General features: G+C 47.6%; 1 protein-coding gene across 1 annotated transcript in view; it reads right to left on the bottom strand.

Annotated features, from left to right (window-relative positions):
- LOC105022575 (cilia- and flagella-associated protein 47) overlaps nt 1-27,881 on the bottom strand; it is a 42,535-nt gene continuing 14,654 nt past the window's right edge. Inside the window, exons 25-62 of the mRNA XM_034289695.1 lie at nt 26,931-27,125; nt 26,649-26,749; nt 26,379-26,534; nt 26,034-26,236; nt 25,863-25,939; nt 25,422-25,625; nt 24,926-25,007; nt 24,119-24,214; nt 23,804-24,026; nt 23,542-23,639; nt 23,234-23,350; nt 22,948-23,082; nt 22,636-22,748; nt 21,891-22,044; nt 19,606-19,694; nt 19,312-19,434; nt 18,071-18,230; nt 17,712-17,820; nt 16,995-17,197; nt 12,584-12,725; nt 12,289-12,482; nt 11,715-11,858; nt 10,467-10,640; nt 10,078-10,189; nt 9,748-9,887; nt 9,323-9,498; nt 9,021-9,128; nt 8,632-8,743; nt 7,646-7,750; nt 5,520-5,676; nt 5,080-5,163; nt 4,342-4,495; nt 3,683-3,777; nt 3,303-3,431; nt 1,304-1,481; nt 792-953; nt 428-596; nt 1-233 (exon numbers count right to left, since the gene is read on the bottom strand). Coding sequence (XP_034145586.1) covers nt 21-233; nt 428-596; nt 792-953; nt 1,304-1,481; nt 3,303-3,431; nt 3,683-3,777; nt 4,342-4,495; nt 5,080-5,163; nt 5,520-5,676; nt 7,646-7,750; nt 8,632-8,743; nt 9,021-9,128; nt 9,323-9,498; nt 9,748-9,887; nt 10,078-10,189; nt 10,467-10,640; nt 11,715-11,858; nt 12,289-12,482; nt 12,584-12,725; nt 16,995-17,197; nt 17,712-17,820; nt 18,071-18,230; nt 19,312-19,434; nt 19,606-19,694; nt 21,891-22,044; nt 22,636-22,748; nt 22,948-23,082; nt 23,234-23,350; nt 23,542-23,639; nt 23,804-24,026; nt 24,119-24,214; nt 24,926-25,007; nt 25,422-25,625; nt 25,863-25,939; nt 26,034-26,236; nt 26,379-26,534; nt 26,649-26,749; nt 26,931-27,125 — 5,386 coding nt within the window. The 3' untranslated portion in view covers nt 1-20. The remainder of the gene's footprint in view (nt 234-427; nt 597-791; nt 954-1,303; nt 1,482-3,302; nt 3,432-3,682; nt 3,778-4,341; nt 4,496-5,079; nt 5,164-5,519; nt 5,677-7,645; nt 7,751-8,631; nt 8,744-9,020; nt 9,129-9,322; nt 9,499-9,747; nt 9,888-10,077; nt 10,190-10,466; nt 10,641-11,714; nt 11,859-12,288; nt 12,483-12,583; nt 12,726-16,994; nt 17,198-17,711; nt 17,821-18,070; nt 18,231-19,311; nt 19,435-19,605; nt 19,695-21,890; nt 22,045-22,635; nt 22,749-22,947; nt 23,083-23,233; nt 23,351-23,541; nt 23,640-23,803; nt 24,027-24,118; nt 24,215-24,925; nt 25,008-25,421; nt 25,626-25,862; nt 25,940-26,033; nt 26,237-26,378; nt 26,535-26,648; nt 26,750-26,930; nt 27,126-27,881) is intronic.

Genomic DNA, 27,881 nt, shown 5'->3' with positions numbered 1-27,881 from the left:
CTGTCTGTCTGTCTGTCTGTCTATCTGATCTGTGAGATGGAGTCTCTGTGTTTGAAAGGGGAGGAGTTAGCCATGGCAGGGAGCTGCAAGTTCCGCGACACAAAGTTCCTTTGGCGGACATCAGCGGGCAGGGGCTCCCTGGAGAAGCTCACTCCATTGGAGGAGGCAGAGCGTGGCGGGGTGTCCGTAGGCATGGTCCCTCTCACATCGTACGTCCACTGCATGTTGGCTGTCTTGGGGGAGGAGACAAGGAGCTGTCTATCATTTTCTAGTATTAGGGTAAACACAGCAGTATTGGAGCTTACTATTGTCAAGAAGACGTACAGTATTACTGTACTTGTGAAGACCAGATGTCAACATTTTTGTCCCCCAAATGTCCCCACAAAATTGGTAAAATCGACATGTGTGAGTATTTTAATAGACATACCTGCACCAGAAGTGCGGCACTATGTTTTCTGCTGTACATGCTGGGAGTGAAGGAGATGGTAATCAGGGTACCCTCTGATCCTACTGGGAAGAGCTCCCCTGAGGTGGGGCACACCTGGAAATCACTCCCTCCGCCTGGCAGAAACCCTGCTGTGAAGGGCTCTGGGTACCTGACACACACACACACACACACAAACACAGAGAGACGGACAAAAACATCATACACGTGCATAGGGTTTAGAAATATTAAGAGACACAAACCCACCTGGAGAGAAGGACTGAGAAAGACAGCGATATATAAAGAGAAAGAGTGATAGAAAGAAAGAGAGAGTGAAGCTGGAAACATGAGAGAGGGAGGACATTACCTGGTCTGGCTGGTTAGCCTGAAACCCACTGAGGAGGTCTTGTGGAGCCCAGCAGCCTTAATGTTGATAACATCGTGGACCCGCGGCTCTGTGGACACTAGGCTAATGGGAAACGTCCAGAGACCACCTGTCACACACTGGACTGTCAGCATAGCTGAACACCTAGGAAAGAAGAGGAGATGAGTGGAGAGGAGCAAGAACCTTTGTGTGTGTGTGTGTTGAAGTAAAGTTTAAGTAAACATAAAGGGTCTGTCTCGAAACAACCAGATGTGTCATTCAACGAGTAACACTATTTCAGGTGCTTTGGACCAATCTGTCTTTTGAAATTTGAAAGGGTACATTTAACTCAGTGAATTGCACCTCGTTTTCAAAGACAGTTCCAGTTCCGATCTCTTCTAATCCATTCCGACCTTGAACTTTACCGAGACTCTAAACAATCAAGCGAAGCCTTCAGCTGTGGGTTAATAGAGACGGGTGCGTTTGTGCAACGCGCGTCCAGACGTGCGTGTTACCTGACAGGTTTGTGGGGGGCGAAGACGAGGTTGACGCTGAGGGAGGCGAGGCCAGAGTGGGGGTCTCTGTGACAGTCCAGTGGAGACAGGGCGACACAGTGGTCCAGCTGGCTCCGCTCGGCGTCGCTGTTATAACGCATCTCGCACGAGAAACCTTCCAGGGCCAACCCGGAACCGGCTGTTTACACACACACACATGCTTTGATAAAGGACCGGAAAACTCACCCTCACAGGCGCACATGCGCACGCACGCACACACCCACGCGCACGCACGCACACACCCACGCGCACGCACACACACACTTGTTTTTTGTTGGGCCCAGAAAAAAATACTCCCAATGTTTCCCTACCTCTGAACCCTTAACTGAAATCGTAGCCTTAAACTAACCCTAACCTCAGTATTCTTACCTCAAAACATTTATGGCTATGTTAAACCTAAACCCGATGCCTGAACTTAGACCTAATCCTAACCCTCGCCTTAACCTCAGCAATCAAACTATTATAACTAAATTTGAACTCTAACGGCTACACCTAAAACTAACCAGATTTCTGGTCCCCACACACGCACACACACTTCACTCGGACTCGGTCATAACAACAGTGCGCTGTGTGGTTGTAGGAGATTAAACAAATCCTCAGAGGGGAGTAAAGAGCAGGTGTTCCTCACTCAGCGTGAGTTATCGTTTTATGGTAATGAACACAGAGGAATGTAAGCCGCTGACGTTACCTTGGATCTGCTCTGTTGAGCCAGAAATTATGCATCTCACTTACATAAACACACACCACACGCAGGCTCATATGAGCACACACTCCACAACGCGGAACACACAAGTAGATTAGACTTTCTTTGTAGGGCTATTTGGATGTGGGCACACATATCATCAGTCTAATCATAGAATTAGAATAATAGAATTGCATAGAATGCAATCCATGCCACATATGACATAGGCCTATATTCCCTAATGGTGTAGTAGTCTATGCTGTACGTGGGCCTTGGCCTGTTTGTCATCACTATCATGAAGACCTCGTAGCGTGGCTTGTAGAAGACCAGTCGTGCTGTTGTTCTTCTGATTGGCCAAAACAATCAGAAGACGCAATCAGAAGATTGCATCCGAAGTACGCTGGGCACCAGCGTTTTGAGGAATGGAAAACTACATCTGTTGCAGAAAACCGAAAAGTAGTTAGGGCTGTAATTTGCTAGTTCTCTTCCGTAACCTATTTATCGCAGGCGGGGGTCACTCTGGCTGTTGCAGCAGCAAAATAATATCCTGAAAGATCCTCATTGTCAGTTTATTTGAAAAGATAATCCGGTGAGTAACGGCTGTAAAGAAAATAGTTGCTCAGTGAAACTCTATATTTTGCTCTGTAAAAATAGAGACTCCAAACCCCACCGTTTCCTAATATACTCCATATCAAAATAGACCACCCCCAGTCATTTAAGTAAAGGTATTTTCCTTGTGACTGTATGTTTTTACTTTGTTTTTAAAGTTGTTTGTTTATTGTGTGTCAAGTTCCCTACTAAACTGGGTTGTGGAAATCCAGAAAGACATCCACAGAAAGTTGTAATGCAAATAAGAAATGTGCCCCTATATTTTCTCAATCTGATAAATCACTGCGATTTACATCCCCCTTCGATTGTAATCCACCTGAGGTAAATTCAATGAATTGGACAAGACATGGAAAAGGCCCTGTCTATATAAGGTCTCACAGTTGAAGGTGTGTGCCCCAAGACAACACTGTGTTGAGGTGTGTCATTTCAAAGGAGGTAAATACTCATGCATTAATTATTTTCTGTTTTGTATTTGTTATTAATTTAGAATAATCTTATTTTGTTTTTCACCTTTACTTTCGCATTGTTCAGTGACAAAAACTAATAAAAGTCGAATACCTAATGGGAGACAATGTATCTCTGCAAGTTAATGTTTTTAACTTTGTGTCAGCTGAGTTCAGCGATGGAAGACAGCTGTGGGCAAAATAAGATTTTTGCATAACTTCTCACCGGAGCTTTCCAAAGTGGTGCTACTGTGAGGTGTGACTGTGTCAGGAACAAAGCTTCCTGGGACACACCCAGTCAACAAAACCTCCACTCTCTCCTCCACACGACTACGAGCCTCACACTCTATCACCGCTGGGTCCAGGGAGGAAGGGGGAAGACAGGTGGATGGGGGGGAGGAGAGAGAGAGAGGGAAAATTAAACCAAGAATAGAGCAGTAAACTCACCTCCATTTGGCTTCTTGGCACAAGACGTTCCTTAAATCGGCTAATAATGGGGGCCTCAAGAAAAGAGTGGGCCAGTATGTTTGAAATGCCAGAAAAGATTTCTGGTTCCAGTCCAACCCTGCAGAACCCCTGCCCCCCACACACACAGGGTTGATGTACCTGGATTAGGGCGTTTTGGAGGGGCTTCTGGGATACCATGGATAGGGTAGACCCAACGAACTGAACGGATCTGCTCATCCTCTACCACCACGCACCTGTATAAAGATGGAATTATACCCCATGTCGGTTTATGCTCATGTCGGTTTATGCTCATGTCGGTTTATGCTCATGTCGGTTTATGACAGCACCCAAGGTGGTGGAAGGTGCCTAGAACTCACAAAACATGCTGTGGTCATGGCTCTTCCAATGAGTTTACTCACCCACCCAACCACATGCAGCCATTGTGCGCAGTCAGAGAAAATAAGTGAAGGCTGCCATCTGTCTAGCCCTTCAGTAATAGAGCATTATTGCATTATTGCTTTATTTAAGCTGGTATGTTTTTAACTTCAATTTATTAATCTGACATTACAGTTTGTTTAAACTATTTAACTATTTCACCTGCTAAAATTGAGTATAGTATTTTGGGTCAAAACATTTTCTAGCTACCTAGCCAAAGAGGGTTGTAGAGGGTTGTCCTTTTGGAAAAAAGTTAACTACAAAACCCACTGCATTGTGAGTTTTGTAGTTTACTTGAGACCAAACGGATTTCTTGAACGAATCTCACACACACACACACACACACACACACACACACACACACACAAATACAATGTACTGACTCGTCCCTCTGCGTGGGGGTGAGTGGTGTTTTCAGGTCGGGGTGGTTGTAGAATGGTTCCAGCTGGACAATGAGCCAGGCTTGATGCAGTTGCATGGAGTCTGGGGCAAAGACCACAGGGATCTCCAAACTGTCCCCAGCAGACACCTGCACACCTGGGGCCAACATGGAGGACTGGACGGATGAGCGAACTTAAAGTAGCGTAATGCCAGTAGACACTCCTTGACTGGGACTGAAATTGTTTATTTTGGGTACTTGTACAGTTAACATACAGAAGCTATAAAAATACATTTGAGCTAATACGAACAGGATAAGAGGAACAGGAGCTCAAGAAGTAGAACAGTTGAGGTGCCAACCAACATTACAGTCTGTTATAACACCACCATGACAGGCTGTTATAACACCACCATGACAGGCTGTTATAACACCACCATGACAGGCTGTTATAACACCACCATTACAGTCTGTTTAACACCACCATGACAGGCTGTTATAACACCACCATTACAGTCTGTTTAACACCACCATGACAGGCTGTTATAACATCACCATGACATGCTGTTATAACACCACCACGACATGCTGTTATAACACAGCCATTACAGTCTGTTAAAACACCACAACAATTACAAAAATGAATGGCTGACTCCAGCCTAGAGGTAATGAGCCATCTCTGAAACACTCTGCCATTCAGACAGAACCACGTAAACACAGGCCTCAGTGTTATGGAAGGACTGACCTTGTGTTTGTTTGAGCGGGATGCAGAAGACTTTCTTGTCACATATGAAAGATTGGCTCAAGCTGTTCTGACCTGGCTCTATGTCTAATAGAAGGATCAAAACATTGAAATATTATTGAGCTCATAACCGACATGAGAAATACATCAACAGGGCTAGAAAGGTACATGTGTTTCTGACACAGGTGGGTGCAATTTGAGATGAGGTAGAACAGAAAACCTGCAGGTTCCAGGCGTCATGGGGTAAGAGTCGAAACACCCCTGGCCTAGTGCTTAGAGCGTTGATTCAAATCCTTGACCAGTCAAGGTGAGACGTCTGCGGTTGTGCCCTCATGCACGTCCTCCTAACTGATCATGCAAGTCACTGTGGATAACAGTGTCTACAAAACCCTATTTAATACACACCCCTAAACGAAATACAAGGGAATGTAAAGCTATGTTACCCGTAAGGGAGATGTTCAGTAGGACGGCCTGATCAGTAGGGTTCTGGAAGTGGATGATGATGGAGGACTGAGAGCCCACAGGGGAGGCCACAGAGAGGGCCTCCATCCGTCCAGGAGCCAGGCCTCGACCACACATCTGGAAGCTCCACTGCTCCAACTGACACGAAGGGGACACACCATCGTTACTGCACCGGAACCCCCGGGAGACGGGAGCCCATTGTGGTATTGTGGGAGCCAAGGTCATAGTTAGAAATTGGATACCATGAAATTGGGGAAAAGGCGAGGTGAAAGGAATACGCTGCAATGGAAAGATGGAGCCACATGGAACTTGTGAGGAAATAAAAGCTGTCGGAGGTTTCAGCACAATGGGCAGTGGCAACATGTAGGTGGACTGTGATGAACATCCGAATAAATGGACAGTCCCATTGATGTTGTCCTCAGTCTCCTACCAACCGGAGGTCAGCAAGTTCACGGTTAGTTTAGACAGGTTAGTGTACCTGAGGTCTGGCAGTTTAGACAGGTTAGTGTACAGGAGGCCTGGTAGTTTAGACAGGTTAGTGTATATGAGGTCTGGTAGTTTAGACAGGTTAATGTACCTGAAGTCTGGTAGTTTAGACAGGTTAGTGTATATGAGGTTTGGTAGTTTAGACAGGTTAATGTACCTGAGGATTGGTAGTTTAGACAGGTTAATGTACAGGTGGTCTGGTAGTTTAGACAGGTTAATGTACAGGTGGTCTGGTAGTTTAGACAGGTTAATGTACATGAGGTCTGGTAGTTTAAACAGGTTAATGTACCTGAGGTCTGGTAGTTTAGACAGGTTAATGTACATGAGGTCTGGTAGTTTTGACAGGTTAATGTACAGGTGGTCTGGTAGTTTAGACAGGTTAATGTACAGGTGGTCTGGTAGTTTAGACAGGTTAGTGTATATGAGGTCTGGTAGTTTAGACAGGTTAATGTACCTGAGGTCTGGTAGTTTAGACAGGTTAGTGTATATGAGGTTTGGTAGTTTAGACAGGTTAATGTACCTGAGGATTGGTAGTTTAGACAGGTTAATGTACAGGTGGTCTGGTAGTTTAGACAGGTTAATGTACAGGTGGTCTGGTAGTTTAGACAGGTTAATGTACATGAGGTCTGGTAGTTTAGACAGGTTAATGTACCTGAGGTCTGGTAGTTTAGACAGGTTAATGTACATGAGGTCTGGTAGTTTTGACAGGTTAATGTACAGGTGGTCTGGTAGTTTAGACAGGTTAATGTACAGGTGGTCTGGTAGTTTAGACAGGTTAGTGTATATGAGGTCTGGTAGTTTAGACAGGTTAATGTACCTGAGGTCTGGTAGTTTAGACAGGTTAGTGTATATGAGGTCTGGTAGTTTAGACAGGTTAATGTACCTGAAGTCTGGTAGTTTAGACAGGTTAGTGTATATGAGGTTTGGTGGTTTAGACAGGTTAATGTACCTGAGGTTTGGTAGTTTAGACAGGTTAATGTACAGGTGGTCTGGTAGTTTAGACAGGTTAGTGTATATGAGGTCTGGTAGTTTAGACAGGTTAATGTACCTGAAGTCTGGTAGTTTAGACAGGTTAGTGTATATGAGGTTTGGTAGTTTAGACAGGTTAATGTACCTGAAGTCTGGTAGTTTAGACAGGTTAGTGTATATGAGGTTTGGTAGTTTAGACAGGTTAATGTACCTGAAGTCTGGTAGTTTAGACAGGTTAGTGTACAGGTGGTCTGGTAGTTTAGACAGGTTAATGTACAGGTGGTCTGGTAGTTTAGACAGGTTAATGTACAGGTGGTCTGGTAGTTTAGACAGGTTAATGTACAGGTGGTCTGGTAGTTTAGACAGGTTAATGTACAGGTGGTCTGGTAGTTTAAACAGGTTAATGTACCTGAGGTCTGGTAGTTTAGACAGGTTAATGTACAGGTGGTCTGGTAGTTTAGACAGGTTAATGTACAGGTGGTCTGGTAGTTTAAACAGGTTAATGTACCTGAGGTCTGGTAGTTTAGACAGGTTAATGTACAGGTGGTCTGGTAGTTTAGACAGGTTAATGTACAGGTGGTCTGGTAGTTTAAACAGGTTAATGTACCTGAGGTCTGGTAGTTTAGACAGGTTAATGTACAGGTTAGTGTACCTGAGAACAAGTGAAGGAGACTCGGGCCATGTGGTTTCCTGCACCGATGGTTGACGGGCTGAAACGGACAGGAACTTGGGTGGAGGAGTGTGGTCCTACAATGAGCTGGAAAGATATATATAGACAGAAACACACACTTCACAATTAGGAAAGGTCTCAGAGTGGTTACTAAAACATAAGACCAGGGATGGAGCTCAAAGCTATGTGGCATGGGGGGCACCATAGTGGAGCTTCAGTGTTGTGCCACTGTACCCACAGGGCTCCTCACATGAGAACAGTGGTGATGCTGAATGCAGCCCAAACAAGGAGCCCTGACAAGCCAGGCCTGGAGTCCATCAGGACTCGTCAGGGCAAGGATAAAAGGGACTCAGACAGGTATGTCGAGGAGAGTCTGGAAATGCTGACTGTGGTTTTTGTTCTCTATGTTCCAGAAGGTGAAGCAGACTTAGCCGACTGCCCAGAATGCCGCTGCCCTCTTCGAGGCCTGTGCTCCAGCTGACCTCATTGACCCCTTGATCTTTGGGGGTGTTTTCGTTTTCCCGTTTTTGTAGTTTGTGTTTAGATTTATAATAAATGCCCAAGGGCTTCCCAGCACCTTTGCGTAGGCCCTCTTTGTCCTCCACACCGCTACAGCTGGTAGAAATTGTGGTCTAATTTCCACGGTGGCTAAGGCATATTGTAAAGATGAATAATTTCCTTGGAAGTTATATAAGATTTACTGGAGTGTCCCTGGTAAAAGAAAACAGGTGTAAATTGGATAATAAACATAAAAAAGCTCTTTTAAGGAAGCAATCCGAGTTAATTTACAAAATCCTAGGCAACCCAATACTGTCCTGAGAATTTATCTGTGGCAAAACAAGAAAGAGAGACAGGGAGAGATAAAAGTGCTGACATCATTTACACAATATGTTGGAAAGATGACGATAGGTAAACTACGATAATAAACTGAAGACAAAGGGCAACACTGTGTGTGAGTGTATACTAACAGGTCGGCTGGCGTCTAGTTCAAGAGTGAAGTGTTGGGGGTTGCTGTTGACCGTGCCCAGTTCCAGTGTCTGGTCTGTGGGGTTGACCAGCGGGATGTATAGCCTGGTCCACCTGGGGAGGTCACACAGGGGGAGAATGACAGAGTGACTGACAGACTAAATGAGAGAGTGACTGAGTGACTGACTGGGAGACTGACTGGGTGACTGACTGGGTGACTGACTGGGTGACTGACTGGGTGACTGACTGGGTGACTGACTGGGTGACTGACTGGGTGACTGACTGGGTGACTGACTGAGTGACTGACTGGGTGACTGACTGGGTGACTGACTGGGTGACTGACTGGGTGACTGACTGGGTGACTGACTGGGTGACTGACTGGGTGACATACTTCCCCAGTTCACAGCTGCTCTCGGGCAGGGTGGTCAGAGGAGGTGGTTCGGCCAGGAGATCAAGCCGGTACCAGAACTCTCCCACCAGCTCTGACTGGAAGATTACACTGACAGAGAACACACACACACACACACACACACACACACTGGTTTCGTTTATGCATATGGTTTATTTAAGGCCAATGAATATCTTATAGGAGCAGGAATTTTCCATAGAACTGTTGATGTTGTAAAACAGGATCATAAAACACAACTACTGAAGCACGTACGTAAACAGTAATAGTGTGTGAGTGTGTCTTACCTTCCTGTCGTCGTCCCTACCACCCCTGGGGAGAAGGAGGCTGTGTAGGTTAGACTGCTCCGAGGAGGGACACACACCCGGTTGTCTCCCCTCAGGTCCTCGCCCTCCAGACAGACCTCCAACTCAAGAGGCTCCGCCTCTGGGTTACTCAGGGGGATCTCCACAGCAACAGATCTCTGATTGACAATAACACAGACAAAAGGTGAAACAAAGACACTTTTTTTTTTTTAAGGTCAATCCCAGAGGCGCCGAGGTGAGAAATCTCTCATTCTGTCCTTGATCAAAACGGTTAACAGTTAATGAAAATACCCGTGTTGGTCTTCACTTTCCTCATCGTTCCCTTTAAATGACGGTTTCTGTCCAGCACCTGAGCAAGTGAGGCATGTTTCAAAGACACTGGAGTTGTAATAATATTTAGCTCATACCTGAACAGCACACTGCACGGCCAGCACCTTTAAAGGTGAAGGAGGGTCACATATGATCTCCAATGAATACCACACCTCATAGGGCCTGCATTCATCCTCCTTCCCCCCCTCACGCTCCACTGCAACGAACGACACTGACCCTGGGCAGACACACAGCGGAAGAGAAAATAATACGCCGCTGTCCTCCTTGACATTCACTTTATTACCGGGATGAACACTCGCAAAAACCCTGAGAGGGAGGGGGAAGACGGAGAGAAGGGAGAGAAGAAGTGAGAGAAAAAGACCGAGAAGACAGAAGAGGACAGAAGTAAAGGACAGAGCTTAAAGTACCTGTGTGCGTTCCTCGCTTCCATGGCGACACAGAGAGGGTGTACGGGACGCTGTTACCTGATTGGATGTCTACAGTGGGCGGTCCACTGACAATAGAGAGGTCTGAGACCACCTACGTCAAGAAACACAAGGACATACATCATTGTGTGTGTGTGTGTGTGTGTGTGTGAGTCCAGTAAAACAAGTGTGTGTGCTCGTGTCCTCTGCATGTCTGTGTGTGTGTGTGTGTGGGGGTGTACCTTTTGCATGTCTGTGTGTATATGAGTACAGTGAAACAAGCGTCTGTGTGTGTGTGTGTGTGTGTGTGTGTGTGAGTGCAAAAAAACAAGCACTCATTAACGTGTGTGTTTGCAGGTGTGTGTTGTGTGTCTGACAGTGTGTTTATCCACCTGACAGTTGAGGGGGTGTCTGGTGTAGTTGGGGACCTGCAGGGTGCTCTGGGTCACCTGACCCACGGGACAGTGGAGCACCATGTTGTCCAGGGGGAGGGGGCGCAAGCCAACACCTCTCAGGGTGAAGCTGTGCTCCGTACCCTCCGTGTCATTCAGCAAGGACAATTGGCCCTGAAACACACACACACACACACACACACAGGGAAACACACAAACAAACAGTAAATACTGAGACACAAAGATGCACATGAAGGCACGTACCCAGCTGCAAGGTCAGACAAAAAACACAGAGAGGCAGACAAACACACGCATAGACACACAAACACACACACAGACGGACATACACACAGACAGACAGACACACAGACACACAGACACACATGGTGATGAGACAGACCCATTAAATTACAGATTTTTACAGTCTGCAGGGGTACAGAAACAAAAAGAGGCCGTTGTAAACTGGGCTTATCGAGTCCTGCAGACATACAGAGAGAGAGACAGAGAGAAAATGACAGACAGATTGAAACAGACAGAAAGAGGGACAGATGGAAAGTGTAATCACTAGCCTCTCATGATAAAATGCTGTGTCATGGATCAATCCAGTCAGGGAACAAAACTACTGGACAGGTGCAGCTTCTCTGTAATGATGTGGTCTGTCAGTTGCTGGGTAACTAACAGAAAATACACAGAGCTGGGGCTCTCTCGTATGAAATAAAAATGTCCAGTGATTCATCACTCATTACCTGGACTCAATGAGCTAAAAACAGAAAGCTGACAGGAAAAGTACATTTAATTGAAGTTCACAATGAAGGGGGCTGTTATGAGTTTTATATATGGCACTTAGCAGACACTTTTATACAAGGCAAGTGCATATTAGTAAGTACAAAACACCTGTGGGAATTGAACCCACGACAAACGGATAGTGGAGGTAAAACTAGCCAGAAGCATTCCTCCGTGCTCATTCTCCGGGGTGCTATCATGCAACAAACTATTCAAATGTATTTTATGCTGTAATGATTGACATTTCCTCTCCCCCTTGAAGGGGCAGAGAGTACAATAGGAAAGAGGAAAGATAAAGAAGCCAGGGGAGCAGGAAAAGCAGGAGATGAGTGAAGGAGGAAAAGGAGGTGAAGAGGGAGAAGAAGGAACAGGATGAGTAGGAGAAGGAGCAACTGCATGCAAAGGAGTATGAGGAGGAGGCGGTGAAGGAAAAGACATACAGGGAGGAAGAGAGTGGGGTTTTACAATAACAGTGCTCTGTGTGGTGGGCCTGAAGGTGAGTGGGTAACAGACTTTCTGTCCAGCCTGGATATACACCACTGGAGGGCCGTAGAAGTCCTGCCCCCTAACCACTCCACGCACACGCCAGTCCTGGCTGCTCTCATTGGTCTGGAGAGGAGAAGAACAACACATGCACCATCTCTGAGAGAGTGGAAGAACCTTCTATTGTCATTTTTAAATGGAGAGAAAAATCTTGCAATGGAGAGAATAAAATGTAACAATTTAATGCGGGTTGGGAAAAAGTCATAAAAGGGTTAGAAACTATGTGAACTTGTTGTTGTTAATTGTTATTATATTATTGTTTGTTAATTGATGCATTCACGGTTCATTTAGAGACTTGTCTATATTTGTTGAAATGTATATTTTGGATGTTTTTATGGATCATTTCCAGTTGTGGTCTTGTGTCTATAAATGTTAATAAAATCATATAAAAAAATAAATGAGAACACACAAACACACACACACACAGATGGAGTGACACACACACACACACAACTCTTTAACAGTTGCCGACTCCTCCTACTTATGCGCGACCTACCAGAGGGATATCCTGAGTGACGGATAGATGAGTGGGTGTGGTGAACTCGAGCTGGAAGTGGCCCTCCTCGCCTGTAACCACGGCTTCCAAGAGGTGGACCCTGATGTCACGCCACGAACGCAGAACCAGCTGGCACAAGAACCGTCCGGGCTCGCGGCCGTGGAACCTCAGAGGCATTAGCACCACCTCAGATTCTGGACGTACAGGAGACAGGAGTGTGTGTGTGTGTGTGTGCATGCACATGTGTTTCTCTGTGTGTGTGTGTGTGTGTGTGTGTGTATGTGTATCTTTGTACCTGCGGTGTTTTCCTGTGTGACTCGTGCATCTCCAGCCACAGGCACTGAGACGGTGTCAGGCACCAGAAAGTGTTCCGGTAGAGACACTTCCACACTGTATTCCACCACCTGTGACTGGGCTGGACCATGGACGTGGAGGGCCTAAAGGACAGACAGACAGACAGAGAGAGAGAGAGACAGAGAGACGTCAAGAGTCAGATGGACACAACATTTATGTCACCACAGATGATCTGGCCCCCACGGAGGACATTTAAACAGATAAAAAGGTTGAAGGCTGTCAACACTGGAAAAATACTTCACTTTAGCTTAACCTTTGTAAATCAAAGAAAAACATTAAAATACAGTATCTGCTTTGTTAGACTGGTGATTGAAATCGGACACCCACATGGTTGCCTAAGAGGACAGATTGTTTGATTGTGGGTCAGTAGAAATATCAAGTAAATAACACTTCATCACCTGTCACAAATACACTGTGTTGTGACGAGAGTGAAGGAATGAGAAACGGTTGAGGGTGAAGTAAAGAAAGACAGGGATGAGGGTGAAGGAAAGCGAGAGAGAGGGATGAGGGTGAAGGATAGAGAGAGGGATGAGGGTGAAGGATAGAGAGAGAGAGGGATGAGAGTGAAGGAAAGCGAGAGAGAGGGATGAGGGTGAAGGATAGAGAGAGAGAGGGGGATGAGGGTGAAGGAATGCGAGAGAGACAGAGGGATGAGGGTGAAGGAAAGCGAGAGAGAGGGATGAGGGTGAAGGATAGAGAGAGAGAGGGATGAGGGTGAAGGAAAGCGAGAGAGAGGGATGAGGGTGGGACGGGTCCGGAACACTTCCCCGGGAAGGCGTTCAGGAGGCATCCGGAACAGATGCCCAAACCACCTCAGCTGACCCCTCTCGATGTGGAGGAGCAGCGGCTCTACTCTGAGCTCCTCCCAGGTGACCGAGCTTCTCACCCTATCTCTAAGGGATCGCCCAGCCACCCTGCGGAGAAAGCTCATTTCGGCCACCTGTATCCGGGATCTTGTCCTTTCGGTCTTGACCCAAAGCTCATGAACATAGGTGAGAGTAAGAACGTAGATTGACCGGTAAATCGAGAGCTTCGCCTTGCGGCTCAGCTCTTTCTTCACCACGACAGACCGATACATCGACCGCATCACTGCAGAAGCTGCACTGATCCGTCTGTCAATCTCCCGTTCCATCCTTCCCTCACTCGTGAACAAGACCCCTAGATACTTAAACTCCTGCTCTTGAGGCAAGAACTCTCCACCAACCTGAAGTGGGCAAGTCACCCTTTTCCGACTGAGGACCATGGCCTCGGATTTGGAGGTACGGATTTTCATCCCAACCGCTTCACACTCGGCTGCAAACCATCCCAGTGCATGCTGAAGGTCCTGGTTTGAAGGGGCCAACACGACAACATTATCCGCAAAGAGCAGAGACGAAATCGCGTGGTCCCCAAACCTGACACCCTCCGGCCCCTGGTTGCGTCTAGAAATTCTGTCCGGAAAAATTACGAACAGAACCGGCGACAAAGGGCAGCCCTGCCGGAGTCCAACATGCACCGGGAACAAGTCTGACATACTGCCGGCAATGCAAACCAAGCTCCTGCTTCGGTCGTACAGGGACCTGACAGCCCTTAGCAAAGGACCCAGGACCCCATACTCCCGAAGCACCCTCCACAGGACAGTCGAATGCCTTCTCCAAATCCACAAAACACATGTGGATTGGTTGGGCAAACTCCCATGAACCCTCCATCAGCCTGTAGAGGGTATAGAGCTGGTCCAGTGTTCCACGGCCCGGACGAAAACCACACTGTTCCTCCTGAATCCGAGGTTCTACTATCGTCCGTATTCTCCTCTCCAGTACCCTGGCATAGACTTTCCCGGGGAGGCTGAGAAGTGTGATCCCCCTGTAGTTGGAACACACCCTCCGGTCCCCCTTCTTAAAAAGAGGGACCACCACCCCGGTCTGCCATCCTAGAGGCACTGTCCCCAACCGCCACGCGATGCTGCAGAGGCATGTCAACCAAGACAGCCCCACAACACCCAGAGACTTGAGGTACTCCGGTGCGGATCTCATCCACCCCCGGTGCCTTGCCCCCCGAGGAGTTTCTTGACTACCTCAGTGACTTCAGCCCGGGTGATGGACGAGTCCACCTCGGTTCCCTCAGCCTCTGCTTCCTCAATGGAAGACGTGACGGCGGGATTGAGGAGATCTTCGAAGTACTCTTTCCACCGCCCAACAACATCCCCAGTTGAGGTCAACAGCTGCCCACCGCCACTGTAAACAGCGTTGGTAGGGCACTGTTTCCCTCTCCTGAGGCACCGGACAGTTTGCCAGAATCTCTTCGAGGCCAGCCGATAGTCCTTCTCCATTGCTTCACCGAAATCCTCCCAGGCCCGAGTTTTTGCCTACACAACCACCCGGGTTGCAGTCCGCTTGGCCTGCCGGTACCCGTCAGCTGCCTCAGGAGTCCCACAAGCCAACCAGGCCTGATAGGATTCCTTATTCAGCTTGACGCATCCCTTACTTCCGGTGTCCACCACCGGATTCAGGGATTGCCGCCTCGACAGGCACCGGAGACCTTACGGCCACAACTCTGAGGGGCCGCTTCGACAATGGAGGTGGAGAACATGGTCCACTCGGACTCAATATCTCCAGCCTCCCTCGGGATCCAGTCGAATCTCTGCCGGAGGTGGGAGTTAAAGATCTCTCTGACAGGAGACTCGGCCAGACGTTCCCAGCAGACCCTTACAGTACGCTTGGGTCTGCAGAGTCTGTCCAGCTTCCAGCCCCGCCATCGGATCCAACTCACCACCAGGTGGTGATCAGTTGACAGCTCCGCCCCTCTCTTTACCTGAGTGTCCAAGACATACGGCCGCAGGTCAGATGAAACGACAACAACGTCGATCATCGACCTGCGGCCTAGTGCCATGTGCTCTGATGGACACCCTTATGCTTGAACATGGTGTTCGTTATGGACAAACTGTGACTAGCACAGAAGTCCAATAACTGAACACCGCTCAGGTTCAAATCAGGGGGGCCGTTCCTCCCAATCACGCTCCTCCAGGTGTCACTGTCATTGCCCACTTGGGCGTTGAAGTCCCCCAGTAGAACGATGGAGTCCCCAGTCGGAGCACTTTCCAGCACCCGTCCCAGAGACTCCAAGAAGGTCGGGTACTCTGCACTGCCGTTCGGCCCGTAGGCACAAACAACAGTGAGAGACCTATCCCCGACCCGTAGGCGCAGGGAAATGACCCTCTCGTTCACCGGGGTAAACTCCAACACATGGTGGCAGAGCTGGGGAGCTATGAGCAAACCCACACCAGCCCGCCGCCTCTCACCATGGGCAACTCCAGAGTGGTGAAGAGTCCATCCTCTCTCAAGGAGTGTGGTTCCAGAGCCCAAGCTGTGCGTAGAGGAGATCCAGACTATCTCTAGTCAGAACCTCTCAACCTCACGCACGATCTCAGGCTCCTTCCCCGCCAGCAAGGTGACGTTCCACGTCCCTAGAGCTACTTTCCGTGTCCAGGGATCGGGCTGTCGAGGCCCCCGCCTTTGACTGCCGCCCGATCCTCTACGCACCAACCCCTTATGGTCCCTCCTGCAGGTGGTGAGCCCACGGGAAGGCGGCCCCACGTCGCTCCTTTGGGCTGAGCCCGGCCACCAGGCGCTCGCATACGAGCCCCAACCCCGGGCCTGGCTCCAGGGTGGGACCCCGGCTGCGCCATACCGGGTGACGTCACGGTCCTCAAAATGTTTTTCATCATTAAAGGGTTTTGAACCGCTCTTAGTCTGACCCGTCGCCTAGGAACTGTTTGCCTTGGGAGACCCTACCAGGGGCTTATAGCCCCAGACAACATAGCTCCTAGGGTCACTCGGGTACTCAAACCCCTCCACCACGTTAAGGTGGCAGTTCATGAAGGGGTATGTGTCTGAGAATGATAGACAGAAGAAAAGAGAGAGATTTCAGAAAGAGGGAGTAGGAAGGAGAGATTAAACACGACACAAGAGAGGAGAGACATTTCAGAAAGAGGGAGTGGGAAGGAGAGATTAAACACGACAGAACACAACATAGACAGAAGACAAAATTCAGAAAAGTGAAACAGACAGAGACAGACAGGGACTTAGGCAGCTGAGGAGCAGGGAGGAGCCACACCTGACAGACTGAGCCAGGGGTGTGTGTGTGTGAGAGTGTGTGTGTGTCTACTATAGAGGTCTTTCAACCTATTGTAGCATGATCTGCCTACAAAATAGCTCACTGAGTTTTCTACATCAGGTTTCCGCCGACGCCACAGAATTCTCTCAGTGCTGCTGCTGTCTAATGTGTGTGTATGGGTGTTTGTCTGTGTGTGTGTGTGTGTGTGTGTGTGTGCGTGCACGTGTGTGTCTGCGTGTGTGTGTGTGTGTGGCTGTTACCTGCGAGGCTGGGAGCGCGACGGTCGCCACCCCGGCCCTAATGCTGCTGCTGTCCAGTGTGTGTGTCAGGCTGCGTCTCTGCTCCCCCACGGTGGCCAGCGCCCGCTCCCACAGCCCGTTGACCAGCGGGACACACACCACCTCGTCCAGGGTGCTGCCCATGCCACAACGCAAGCTGACCCGCGGCAGCGGTTGAGCTCCGCCTAGCACACACACACACACACAAACACAGACACACACACACGCGGCGTAGATGTACAAACACACACGCACATGCGTGAGAACACGCACACACAACATATTGCTGTGTGTCATCAGACAGCTCTGACACGATGACTGCGGGGGGGATAACAGCAAACTCTGAAAACAACATTAACTCCGAGGATATTTTAGGGCTTCTTCAAATTGAAACTGTCGGGGGTCCCCTTTTTAATGGTTAGTCATTTTTATGGAGTAATTTTTTTGAGGAGGGAAGTTCTTGAAATAGTTCAGTAAAAAGTTATTTAAATGCAGATGAACATTTTCCCTTGAAATTCTTCACAATTTCATTGTGAAGAACCCACAAATTATAAAGGATCCCCCAATTACTGTTTCCTTTTAGAGTGTATATGGATTAAGAAAAGCACTACAATAAAAAAGTATGTCATTATAATTTTTAGCAATTATTTGAGGCTGAATATTCGTGCCAGTATGGAGGGGTGCAGTACAGGTGCTCACCAGAGGTGGCGCTGTTCATGTGAACTATATGAGGACTGGGCTTCATGGTTAGTGGAGAGGGAAGAGGGAGATCTGCTGTCCCCTTTACTAGATACACCAGCTCACCAACCTGCACAAACAAAAACACACACACACGCACACACACACACACACACACACACACACATACACGCACACATATGGATTTCTGCCCTCTACACATATAAAGGATGTGATAATTAATTCACTCAGCACTTGAAAGGAACACATAAAACACAACACATGCACATACACAGACATTTACACACACACACACAAATACATATACACACACGCAAACATATGCATTTACACAAACACACACACACATATCTTCACACCTGTTGGTTGACTAGCAAGACGGAGCAGTGTCTTGTCCCCGGGCGGAAAGGCAGGTAGAGCATGTTGATTGTATCCGTCTGTCCAGCCGTCAGAAATACACTCCTGACGGTGCTGAAGAAGTCATTTACACCACAGTCATCACCTTCCTCCCCCTCACTCCTGTCAGGAACAACATTCAACCTATCAGTAGGAAGACTGATAGAACGACAAGGGGGATGAGACAGAATTGAGATAGATTGAGAAAGTGAGAGAGAGGGACAGAAAAAGATAGAGATGAGTGAGGAAGGAAGGAAGGAGAAAGAAATGGAGAGAGAAAAAGTAACAGAAAGATAGAGAAGGGAGACAGAAAGACAAGAAATAATATGGGTGGAAGGGAGCAGACAAACGGAGATGAAGTGATACAGGGAAAGAGTGAAAGAGCAATACAGAGAAATGTAGATAGAAAGTGAGAGATCTGTCACATGTGGGTCTGTATATCTAGGTTCCTTCCTGCTGATAATAGTCCTGGCTAGGTATCACTGCCCCCAGTAGGAAACATCACCGGGAGATCCACAGCCATCATTCATCAAGCGGTGTTATGAACACCACTTGATTAATCATTATTGCAAGCATGGAATAAATACGTATTTTCCCTTGTGATTTATTATTGAGAAAGAAGAAAAGTACAAAAACAAAAATGTCTTCGGCAGGACTGATAAGTGCGTTAAACAGAATGAAATTCCTTCTCATTGAAACTCATATTTCTGTCTGCAGGAAGTCTTTGAAGATGAGGCCTTGATGTATGAATAAAAGACAAAAACAAGCTTTTAATGATCTAACAGAGAACAGACTCCAGAGATTAGCTCTACCTCTGCCTGTGAATAATAAACACAACAACAACACACACTCACACACAACACAACACAACACACACACATACTGTACACTGGCAGACAGTGTGGGACAGGAGAAACACACAACTATCATATCATTAGTGTATTAGTGCCTCCCCCACTGTTTCTGAGATGATAGAGGAAGAGAAGGGTGAATGTGTCTACGTGTGTGTGTGTGTGTGTGTGTGTCTGTGTGTGTTTCTGCACATTAATACACTCCTAGCAAAACCACAAGAGACTGAAGAGAAAAGTGCCTGGTTTGAGAATTTCTGAATATCTGTGCTTGTGTGTGTATGTGTGTGTATACTGTGTGTGTGTGTATATACTATGTACGTGTGTATACTATGTGTGTGTGTGTGTGTAGTAACCTGGTCTTATTGTTTGAACTGCAGGGAGTCCTAGATGTGACCTGTGGGAGGAGGTTCTCATGGCTGAATCGATTCCCCTCCTCTGCTTGTAGCAGGTTGACTCTGGACTCCACCAACACCACACTGTGGACACACACAGGACTTGAGGTCAAGGCTCACACAACAGTGTCCCACTGTGCTCAGTTAGTAGGACATGACACCACGCCCGGGTTGTCGGGAAAAAAGCATGAAACCGTAGCTAAGTCACTCTGGATATGAGTGTCTCACAATTGACACACATACACACAAACACACCTGAAACTGGCATCGCTGCTGAAAGGATTTTTTACTTTCAGTTGGAGCTCCTTCTGCTGGTAACATGGTGATTTACACTTCACTATCCCCTGGATGGAGAGAGAGAACACAATAAATATTTTTATTTCCTTTGTTAATCATTATTATTATTAACTATAAGCACATTGTTATCAGTGTACATAGCTAATAATACATATTTAATAATAAATCTATATGCCTTCATCCTTTTGAAAATGTTCTTTAATGATCACTTAGAACTTCAGAGTTTGGCGTCCTTGGATGGACCAGTGGTCAAGTCATTGTCTCTGGATTGGATGTACAGACTCAGTGTGGGTTTGAAACCTACTGCACTTCCAGCAAAAACCCTCTCCACTCTCTCCACTCTCTCCACCCTCTCCACTCTCTCCACCCTCTCCACCCACTCCACTCTCTCCACCCTCTCCACCCTCTCCACCCTCTCCACCCTCTCCACTCACTCCACTCTCTCCACTCTCTCCACTCACTCCACTCACTCCACTCTCTCCACTCTCTCCACTCTCTCCACCCACTCCACTCTCTCCACCCACTCCACTCTCTCCACCCTCTCCACCCTCTCCACTCTCTCCACCCACTCCACTCTCTCCACCCTCTCCACCCTCTCCACTCTCTCCACCCACTCCACTCTCTCCACCCTCTCCACCCTCTCCAATCTCTCCAATCTCTCCACCCACTCCACCCCCATCCACTCTCTCCACCCACTCCACTATCTTTCACCACTTCCCTGTCCAATAATCCATAGCATGCTTATAAATTCGGTCATTTCTTTAATTTAAAATTTGCTTCGACATTGGAATCATGGGCGTTTCTCGTCCCTATGAAGATTACGAATTGAAATTGAATGGGGAAGGAAATCTATTATAAAACCCTTGTAAGTCTTTCACCGCTTAACAGCCCATCTCAGGCAGTGGAGCCTGGACAGACCGTGGAAACACCATAGAAACACAATGAGGTGCCGAACGGTGAACACCACCCCCGTGGAGCTGCCACACTGAACGGAGAACCACCGCCGGCTCAGAGGACAAGCTACTCCCGCCCCCGCCCCCGCCCCAAAGGACGCCCTATTCCCCGGAGAGAGCAAACCTTTGACAAGGGCTCACAGAGATCTGGTCTATGTAGTGCACTTTCGTAGGGACTAGCGTGCCATGTGGACAGCGAGCCCCGGTGTCTGCAGGAAGTAAGTGACTGTAGGTACGTGTCCGACTGATTCGTTGTTCTACTGACAGCTGAACAGCGGGTTTAGGGCCAGGCAACCAATTCCAGTGTAGTACGAAAGACACTCCAGGGGAACGGGGGCAGATCCAATCCAAGCCCTTTATGTCCAAGACCACAGCCTCACTGCTCATTAAGTTGGGGAAATAGACTATAGCAACACTTTTTTTGACCGTTGAAATATGTATGTAAACGCGTGAACATGTTTGAAACAAGGTGTACATCAGTGAAAGCGTGGTCCATCGTTTGAACCATATTTATTTGTATTGTTCACACATTTACATGTATTGTGTGTTTTCTTAAATAAACAGTCAAAAGTAAGGCGTGCCACTACAAGAAAGTGAAGAGGATTACTGTAAGAAAGTGAAGAGGTTTACAGTAAGAAAGAGAAGAGGTTTACTGTAAGAAAGTAAAGAGGTTTACAGTAAGAAAGAGAAGAGGTTTACTGTAAGAAAGTGAAGAGGGACGGATAAAGGGTAGCGGGAGAGGACAGAGTATGTCTGGGTTTGTGATCCACGTCTGTATGTACTTGTCACCCCTACAAAGATAGAAAATAATGTAATATAGGTCCCCACAAGATTTATGGAAGGTCTCCACTAGGGACAATTTGATTTTTGGCTTTGGGGTTAAGTTTAGGGAAAAACATATAATAAGGTGTACTGTTAGAATTGGAGTTACTTTAAGATTTAAGCATTAGGGTTAGGTTTAGAGTTAAGCATTAGGGTTAGGTTTAGAGTTAAGCATTAGGGTTAGGTTTAGATTTAAGCATTAGGGTTAGGTTTAGAGTTAAGCATTAGGGTTAGATTTAGAGTTAAGCATTAGGGTTAGGTTTAGAGTTAAGCATTAGGGTTAGGTTTAGATTTAAGCATTAGGGTTAGGTTTAGAGTTAAGCATTAGGGTTAGGGTATGTTTCGGCATACAAGTTAGGTTATTGAAGTTGAGGTTAGGGAAAGGGGAACATAGATATCGGTGTCAGGGTTAGGTCTCCACAAGGATAGAAAGAAGTGTGTGGGTATGTCCGTGTGTGTTAAACTCACACTGGGGTTGATTTCTGTGACTTGGGTCTGGACTCTGAAGGCCATAGTGACCCCAGGGGGGCCGTTCGTTGAGCGTGACGTCAACAGTAGCACCGCTTCCATCGGCCTCAGGAATTTACAGGTGTACTGGACTGTCAACTCGACAACACGACCCCTAGTGGACAGGTCAAGGATTTAAAGTGTTAAACTTACTGCTCTGTTTTCTTAATTCCTGTCCTGGAATACTCGCAACAGTACACAATTGGTGCCACAGGCAAAAACATTGACAGGCATTTGAGAAGTGAAGTTGGGGTTCAAGGAACACAAGTACAGCACCTTCACTGTCACACAACCCTCCCTACTGGAGATTAGGGTAGAAATGGTTAAAACCAACAACAACATCCAATAATAATAATATCCAGAGGTTCAGAAGAATCAGGGGAATGTGCCTGATGACTCAAACTAAAGTATTCCACTGCTCTATCGTTCGCTACATATTTCAGTCTGAGACTGTCTTTAAATTACTTGTTTGAGTGAAAGGAGAGGAGGAAGGGGTTTTATGCATAACCTAAAACCTCGAACAAATCATCTAAAAGACAATCAAAAGGCACCGCTTTATAAATCTGTGTCCTGGGCTCTGGTCTGAGATAGTTTGGTGCACAGATCCAGACTCATCGCAGCAATGAGACTGGCGTCCGTGGACGTGGTTTTGCTTTTGACCAGAGCAGGGATTGGGGACAAGCCAGGGCAAAAGAGGAAAGCTCACTTGGGAGGGATGATGATGGAAGGCCCCTGGGGAAGGCAGAAAAGATGGGCCTCCTTCCCCACCATGAAAGCCTGGTACATCACCGGTTTGGAGCACGAGCTCTTCAGACGCACCTGATGCAAACAAAAGACACACAAAGACAGACACACACACATGCAGGGACACGCATACAAACACACACACACACACAAACACACATATAAAATGTAACCAGATGTGTTTAGTAAGTATTAACGCTGAATATGCCATTAATGCAGGCCATCGCAGAAGGCCTTAGCTACACGGTTTTTGTCCAACCCTGCAGGAACACACCTGCTTGGTGAAGGTGTGGTGCAGGGTGCCGGTCAGAGTGATGGTTGTCCTGGGGAGATACTGTGGCAGCCGCTCATACAGACACACACACAGCATTAACATCTGCACAGGGTTAGGGTCTGACAGGTCTGTGGGCTGAACACACACACACACACACACATCTTGTAACCAGAGGTCAAACAACCAAAGGGCCAATATAATACCGTAGGAACCCAGGATGACGGCTGGTCACTGTGAACAGGTTTCCAGCACCGGTGTCGGCGTGTTCATTTGAGCCCGTCGGTACCTGTATGTCCACGTCCAGACCGAGCTGTGTGAAGGCCCGGCACAGGACCACGCTGTTGTGATGGTTCTGGTCCAGACGGCTGCTGCTGGTATACATCCTCTGGAGGTGGCCGGAGATCTGAGCAGACAGAGACAGCAGACAAGGAAACGTGACATGGTAATATCTGTCTCCCCCTGTCCAGGAGCACGGATAACCGGCAGAAACAAAGCGGCACAACGAACAAATCCGTTCTGTTCCTCCAGACTACTGTTTTATGAAAATGATAGGTCCGCGCGGACCTGAAACAGGGCAGAAGTGAAATCACCCACCAAGAAGGGACAGTAGGCTGCCAGCACCGCAGCCAGAACCAGCCCGTCTGCCAGGTCCAGGTCAAAGTTCACCACCCAGCGGGCTGATGGGACGTCTGCTGGTTGCAGAGCAGAACAGGAAGCAAAAGACTAGAAATCAACTTCTACATGGGATCTTCTTGTCTCTCTACCTTGCCCTTTCTCTCCCCCTCTCTCCCCCTCTGTCTGCCTCTCCGCCTCTGGTTTCAGTCAATCACCCTCTCCATTCCCTTTCTGCACACACCTCCCTCCATACCAGCACAGGTTTGTGGACTCCAGATGATGGTCCTCATGGAGTGGTAGTGCAGGTTAAGCCAGGTGAGGAGCCTCCTCTCCCAGGTGGAGTAGACGTTGGAGGACAGGGGCTCGGGGTTGATTCTGGGGATATGCCTCTCCAAGCTGGCCTGGTCACAGCCCCGGAGAACCGTGGACAGAGGACTCTCAGTCACCCGCGGCAGAACAAACACCTGGTGAGGAGAAGGGCACATAAAGGAAGGAAACGGGAGGGAACACAGGGAGAGAAAAGGAAGAAGGCAGGAGAAGGAAAAGGAGGACTTGCCTTATAGGTCTGCAGCAGAACATCAGTCCAAGCCCGTTTACTTAACAACTCAAAGGTGTTGGAGCCACAGAAAATCCTGTTCTGATCTAGCGGCGCCTGGGAGAGACAGATCCAGTTCACAGTGTGTCCATATGTCTCTGGGTATGTCCAGATATGTGTCTATGTGTCTCTGGGTATGTCCAGATGTGTGTCTATGTGTCTCTGGGTATATCCAGATGTGTGTCTAGGTGTCCCTGGGTATATCCAGATGTGTGTCTAGGTGTCTCTGGGTATATCCAGATGTGTGTCTAGGTGTCCCTGGGTATATCCAGATGTGTCTCTAGGTGTCCCTGGGTATATCCAGATGTGGATCTAGGTGTCCCTGGGTATATCCAGATGTGTCTCTAGGTGTCTCTGGGTATATCCAGATGTGTGTCTAGGTGTCCCTGGATATATCCAGATGTGTGTCTAGGTGTCCCTGGGTATATCCAGATGTGTGTCTAGGTGTCCCTGGGTATATCCAGATGTGTCTCTAGGTGTCTCTGGGTATATCCAGATGTGTGTCTAGGTGTCCCTGGGTATATCCAGATATGTATCTAGGTGTCTCTGGGTATATCCAGATGTGTATCTAGGTGTCTCTGGGTATATCCAGATGTGTCTCTAGGTGTCTCTGGGTATATCCAGATGTGTGTCTAGGTGTCTCTGGGTATATCCAGATGTGTGTCTAGGTGTCCCTGGGTATATCCAGATGTGTATCTAGGTGTCCCTGAGTATATCCAGATGTGTGTCTAGGTGTCCCGGGGTATATCCAGATGTGTGCCTGTTTACCTGTAATGAGATCCAGTGACTGAATTCCTGAGAGTCTAACAGGTACTCAGGCCTGATATGGGGCAAACAGGCTCCTTGGATCCTGAACATAACAAAAAACAATGAGTCTGGGACTGAACAGGGTGTATGCCTGTTAGAAACCTCTAGAAGTGAGCTGAGTCATTAGGACTGCCTTATCTGTAAAGATGTAGCCATTTTTCTGGTCCCCACGAATCAAAAGTAAACTTCCAGCACAGAGTTTAGGTTTAGGGTCAAACTTACAATTAACTTTAGAGTTTGAATTGGGGTTTCTTTAAGGTCCAGGGGTTGTTAATAAGGTTTACGGTTAAGGTAAGGCATTACATCTAGGTAAAGTTTAGGCAAAAATGTTTACTTTGCTGAGGTTAAGGTTAGGGTTAGGGTTAAGATTAGGGCAAGGGAGCATGGAATTTTGTTTTCCTGTTCCCCACAAGTTACAAAAACATAGTGTGTGAGTGTGCGCGCGCATGTGTTATACCTGAGGAAGGCCAACAGCATTGTGTGCTGGTGGATGAGCTGCCGCACACGCTCAGGGAGTGTACCGGGCAGCGACTGGCTGGTGTTCACACCAGGAAGTGTCTGCCCGCTGAGATGATGCAGCATGTCATAGATGGTCCTTTTGTCTTTACCGAGGCTCACATGATAATCACTAGAACTGGAGCCCACTGTCTTACACACCGCTCTGGGAGACAGGCAGAGAGAGAGAACGGAAAGCATGGAGATAAAGACATAGAAAGACATGGAGATAGAGACAGAGAAAGACATGAGACATGGAGATAGAGACAGAGAAAGACATGAGACATGGAGATAGAGACAGAGAAAGACATGAGACATGGAGATAGAGACAGAGAAAGACATTTTGATTTAGGTGATAAACAAAACTAGGTATACAGGATTCAAAAGAGATGAGTCCACCTACTTCCTGAGAGTGTGTGGTAGGGAGATGGGCTTGGGTGCCCGGGACCAGCCAAACTGACTGAACCATTTCTGTACAGCCTGCAACGAATCAATCCATCAAACCATCAATCACATTCAGTTCTAAACTCTTTGTTCATGAGGTGTTCTGACAGCTTGCTTATAGGGTGGTCACCTGCAGGACACGGTGGTGGTAGAGCCCCTCTTCTGAGTCCTGCTCTGGGAAGACTGGCACACCCGGGGGCAGCTGATCCGTCACGACCCCCTCACCATCCCTCTCTCCTCCACTCTCTCTCACCTTCTGGGGCCAGTCCTCCTTCCCTTCAGGCCCCAGTCCTGACCCTGGACTCCCACTCTTACCGCTTTCACCAACAGAGTCTGAGGACAGGAAAACATTTTTACAAATAAAGTATCACACAGAAACAATGTAACAAGTAACCTAGATAGAACGAAATGTTCCATGGGGTAGATAGGAATGTTCTCGGGCTTAGTCTTGCGCAGCTAGCGGAGTGTGTCTCACCAGAGATGAAGTAGGTGCTGGTGGACGCGAGTAAACTGAAGGTGGAGGAAGAGGAGGTGTAGCACGAGAGGGGACTGGGCGAGCAGCGTGGATGAAGCACCGCCTTTCCTGTCACCTCCGGGCGCCCTGATTCACCGCCGCAGCCGCTTAGAGGACCTGAGTGACAGCCACACGGGTTACGTAGCACCCTGAGGTAACACTGACAACTGTCCAATGCACTGTGGGAAGTGAATACGACAGAGCAGAACAGAAGAGGACAGGAGGACATACCACTCTTAAGGACTATCTGTTGCTCAGAGCAGTGCAGAGCCAGATAGGGCCATACGGTTAACAGACAGTTATCTGCTGTGGCACAAACCTCCACCTGGAACCTAACCAGAGAGACAGAGACGAGGTGGAGAGAATTTAAACCATTACAAATAGAAACGGGATTTAGACAGCTAGAAGAGAGAGGAAGAAGGGAAGCCATACAGTATAGTACAGTACATAGCGAGAGAGATAAACAGACACATGTAAAGTCAGAGAAAGATCTAGAATCCTCGCTATCTTCACCGGTTGTCAAGTTGGTCCAGAAAGGTGATGTGTGAGCTGAGGGCCAGGGGCTGTGAGGAGCAGAAGGTCACTGTGCAGGTGATTGGGGTCTGGGCTGGGATGATGCCATTGTGGGGGAGGCTGACAGAGAGGGGTTTCAACCTACTGCCATCCTCCAGAACCACCTCTTCTATCTTCACATGCAGACAGCTACCACTGGGGTCACAAGAGAGGGGGCATGGGTCAGAAAGCAAAGGTCACAAAGGGCCAAGATGGACTTAATCTATTACTCAATAACGACACTATAAAGGGACTTTCTCCACATTTTCTTGCATTACAGACTTAATTCATAAATTTTTTGTTCAAATCTAATCAATCTACACAGAATACCTCATAATGACAAGGAAAAAAGGTTTTGAAAATTTGCACCAATTTTGTGAAACTTAAATAACAACATTTTTCATGTAAATAGGTATTCAGACCCTTTGCCAAATTGAGCTCAGTTGCATCCTTTGTCCTTTGATTATCTGGTCTGACGAGAAAATTAAACAATGAATGTATACTATAAATGACCTAGATGCAACGCGCTATGTCTGGCAACAACAAGGTACCACTGATCATTTGTCTAATACCATCCCTACAGTGAAGGATGGTGTTGGAAGCATTATGCTATGGGGATGCTTCTCAGCAGAAGGGATTGGGGGACTGGTCAGCACTGAGGGAAGGATGAATGGAAAAAGTGCAGAGAGGTCCTTGACGAAAACCTGATCAAGAGCACCCAGGACCACAGGCAGGGGTGAAAATTAATCTTTCAGCACAATAACCACCCAAAGCACATGGAAAAGACAATGCTAGAGTGGCTTTGGGACAGGTATGAGATTGTATTGGCTTGAATGGCTTGAACCCCACTGAAAATCTTAGGCGAGACCTGAAGATGACAGTTCACTGACAATTCCCATCCAATCTGATAAC

The sequence above is a fragment of the Esox lucius genome, chromosome 22, assembly GCF_011004845.1.
Source record: "Esox lucius isolate fEsoLuc1 chromosome 22, fEsoLuc1.pri, whole genome shotgun sequence".
In the NCBI taxonomy this organism is placed as follows: Eukaryota; Metazoa; Chordata; class Actinopteri; order Esociformes; family Esocidae; genus Esox; species Esox lucius.
The sequence above is the reverse complement of the archived record's forward strand: the minus strand, read 5'-3'. Positions and strand labels throughout refer to the sequence as shown.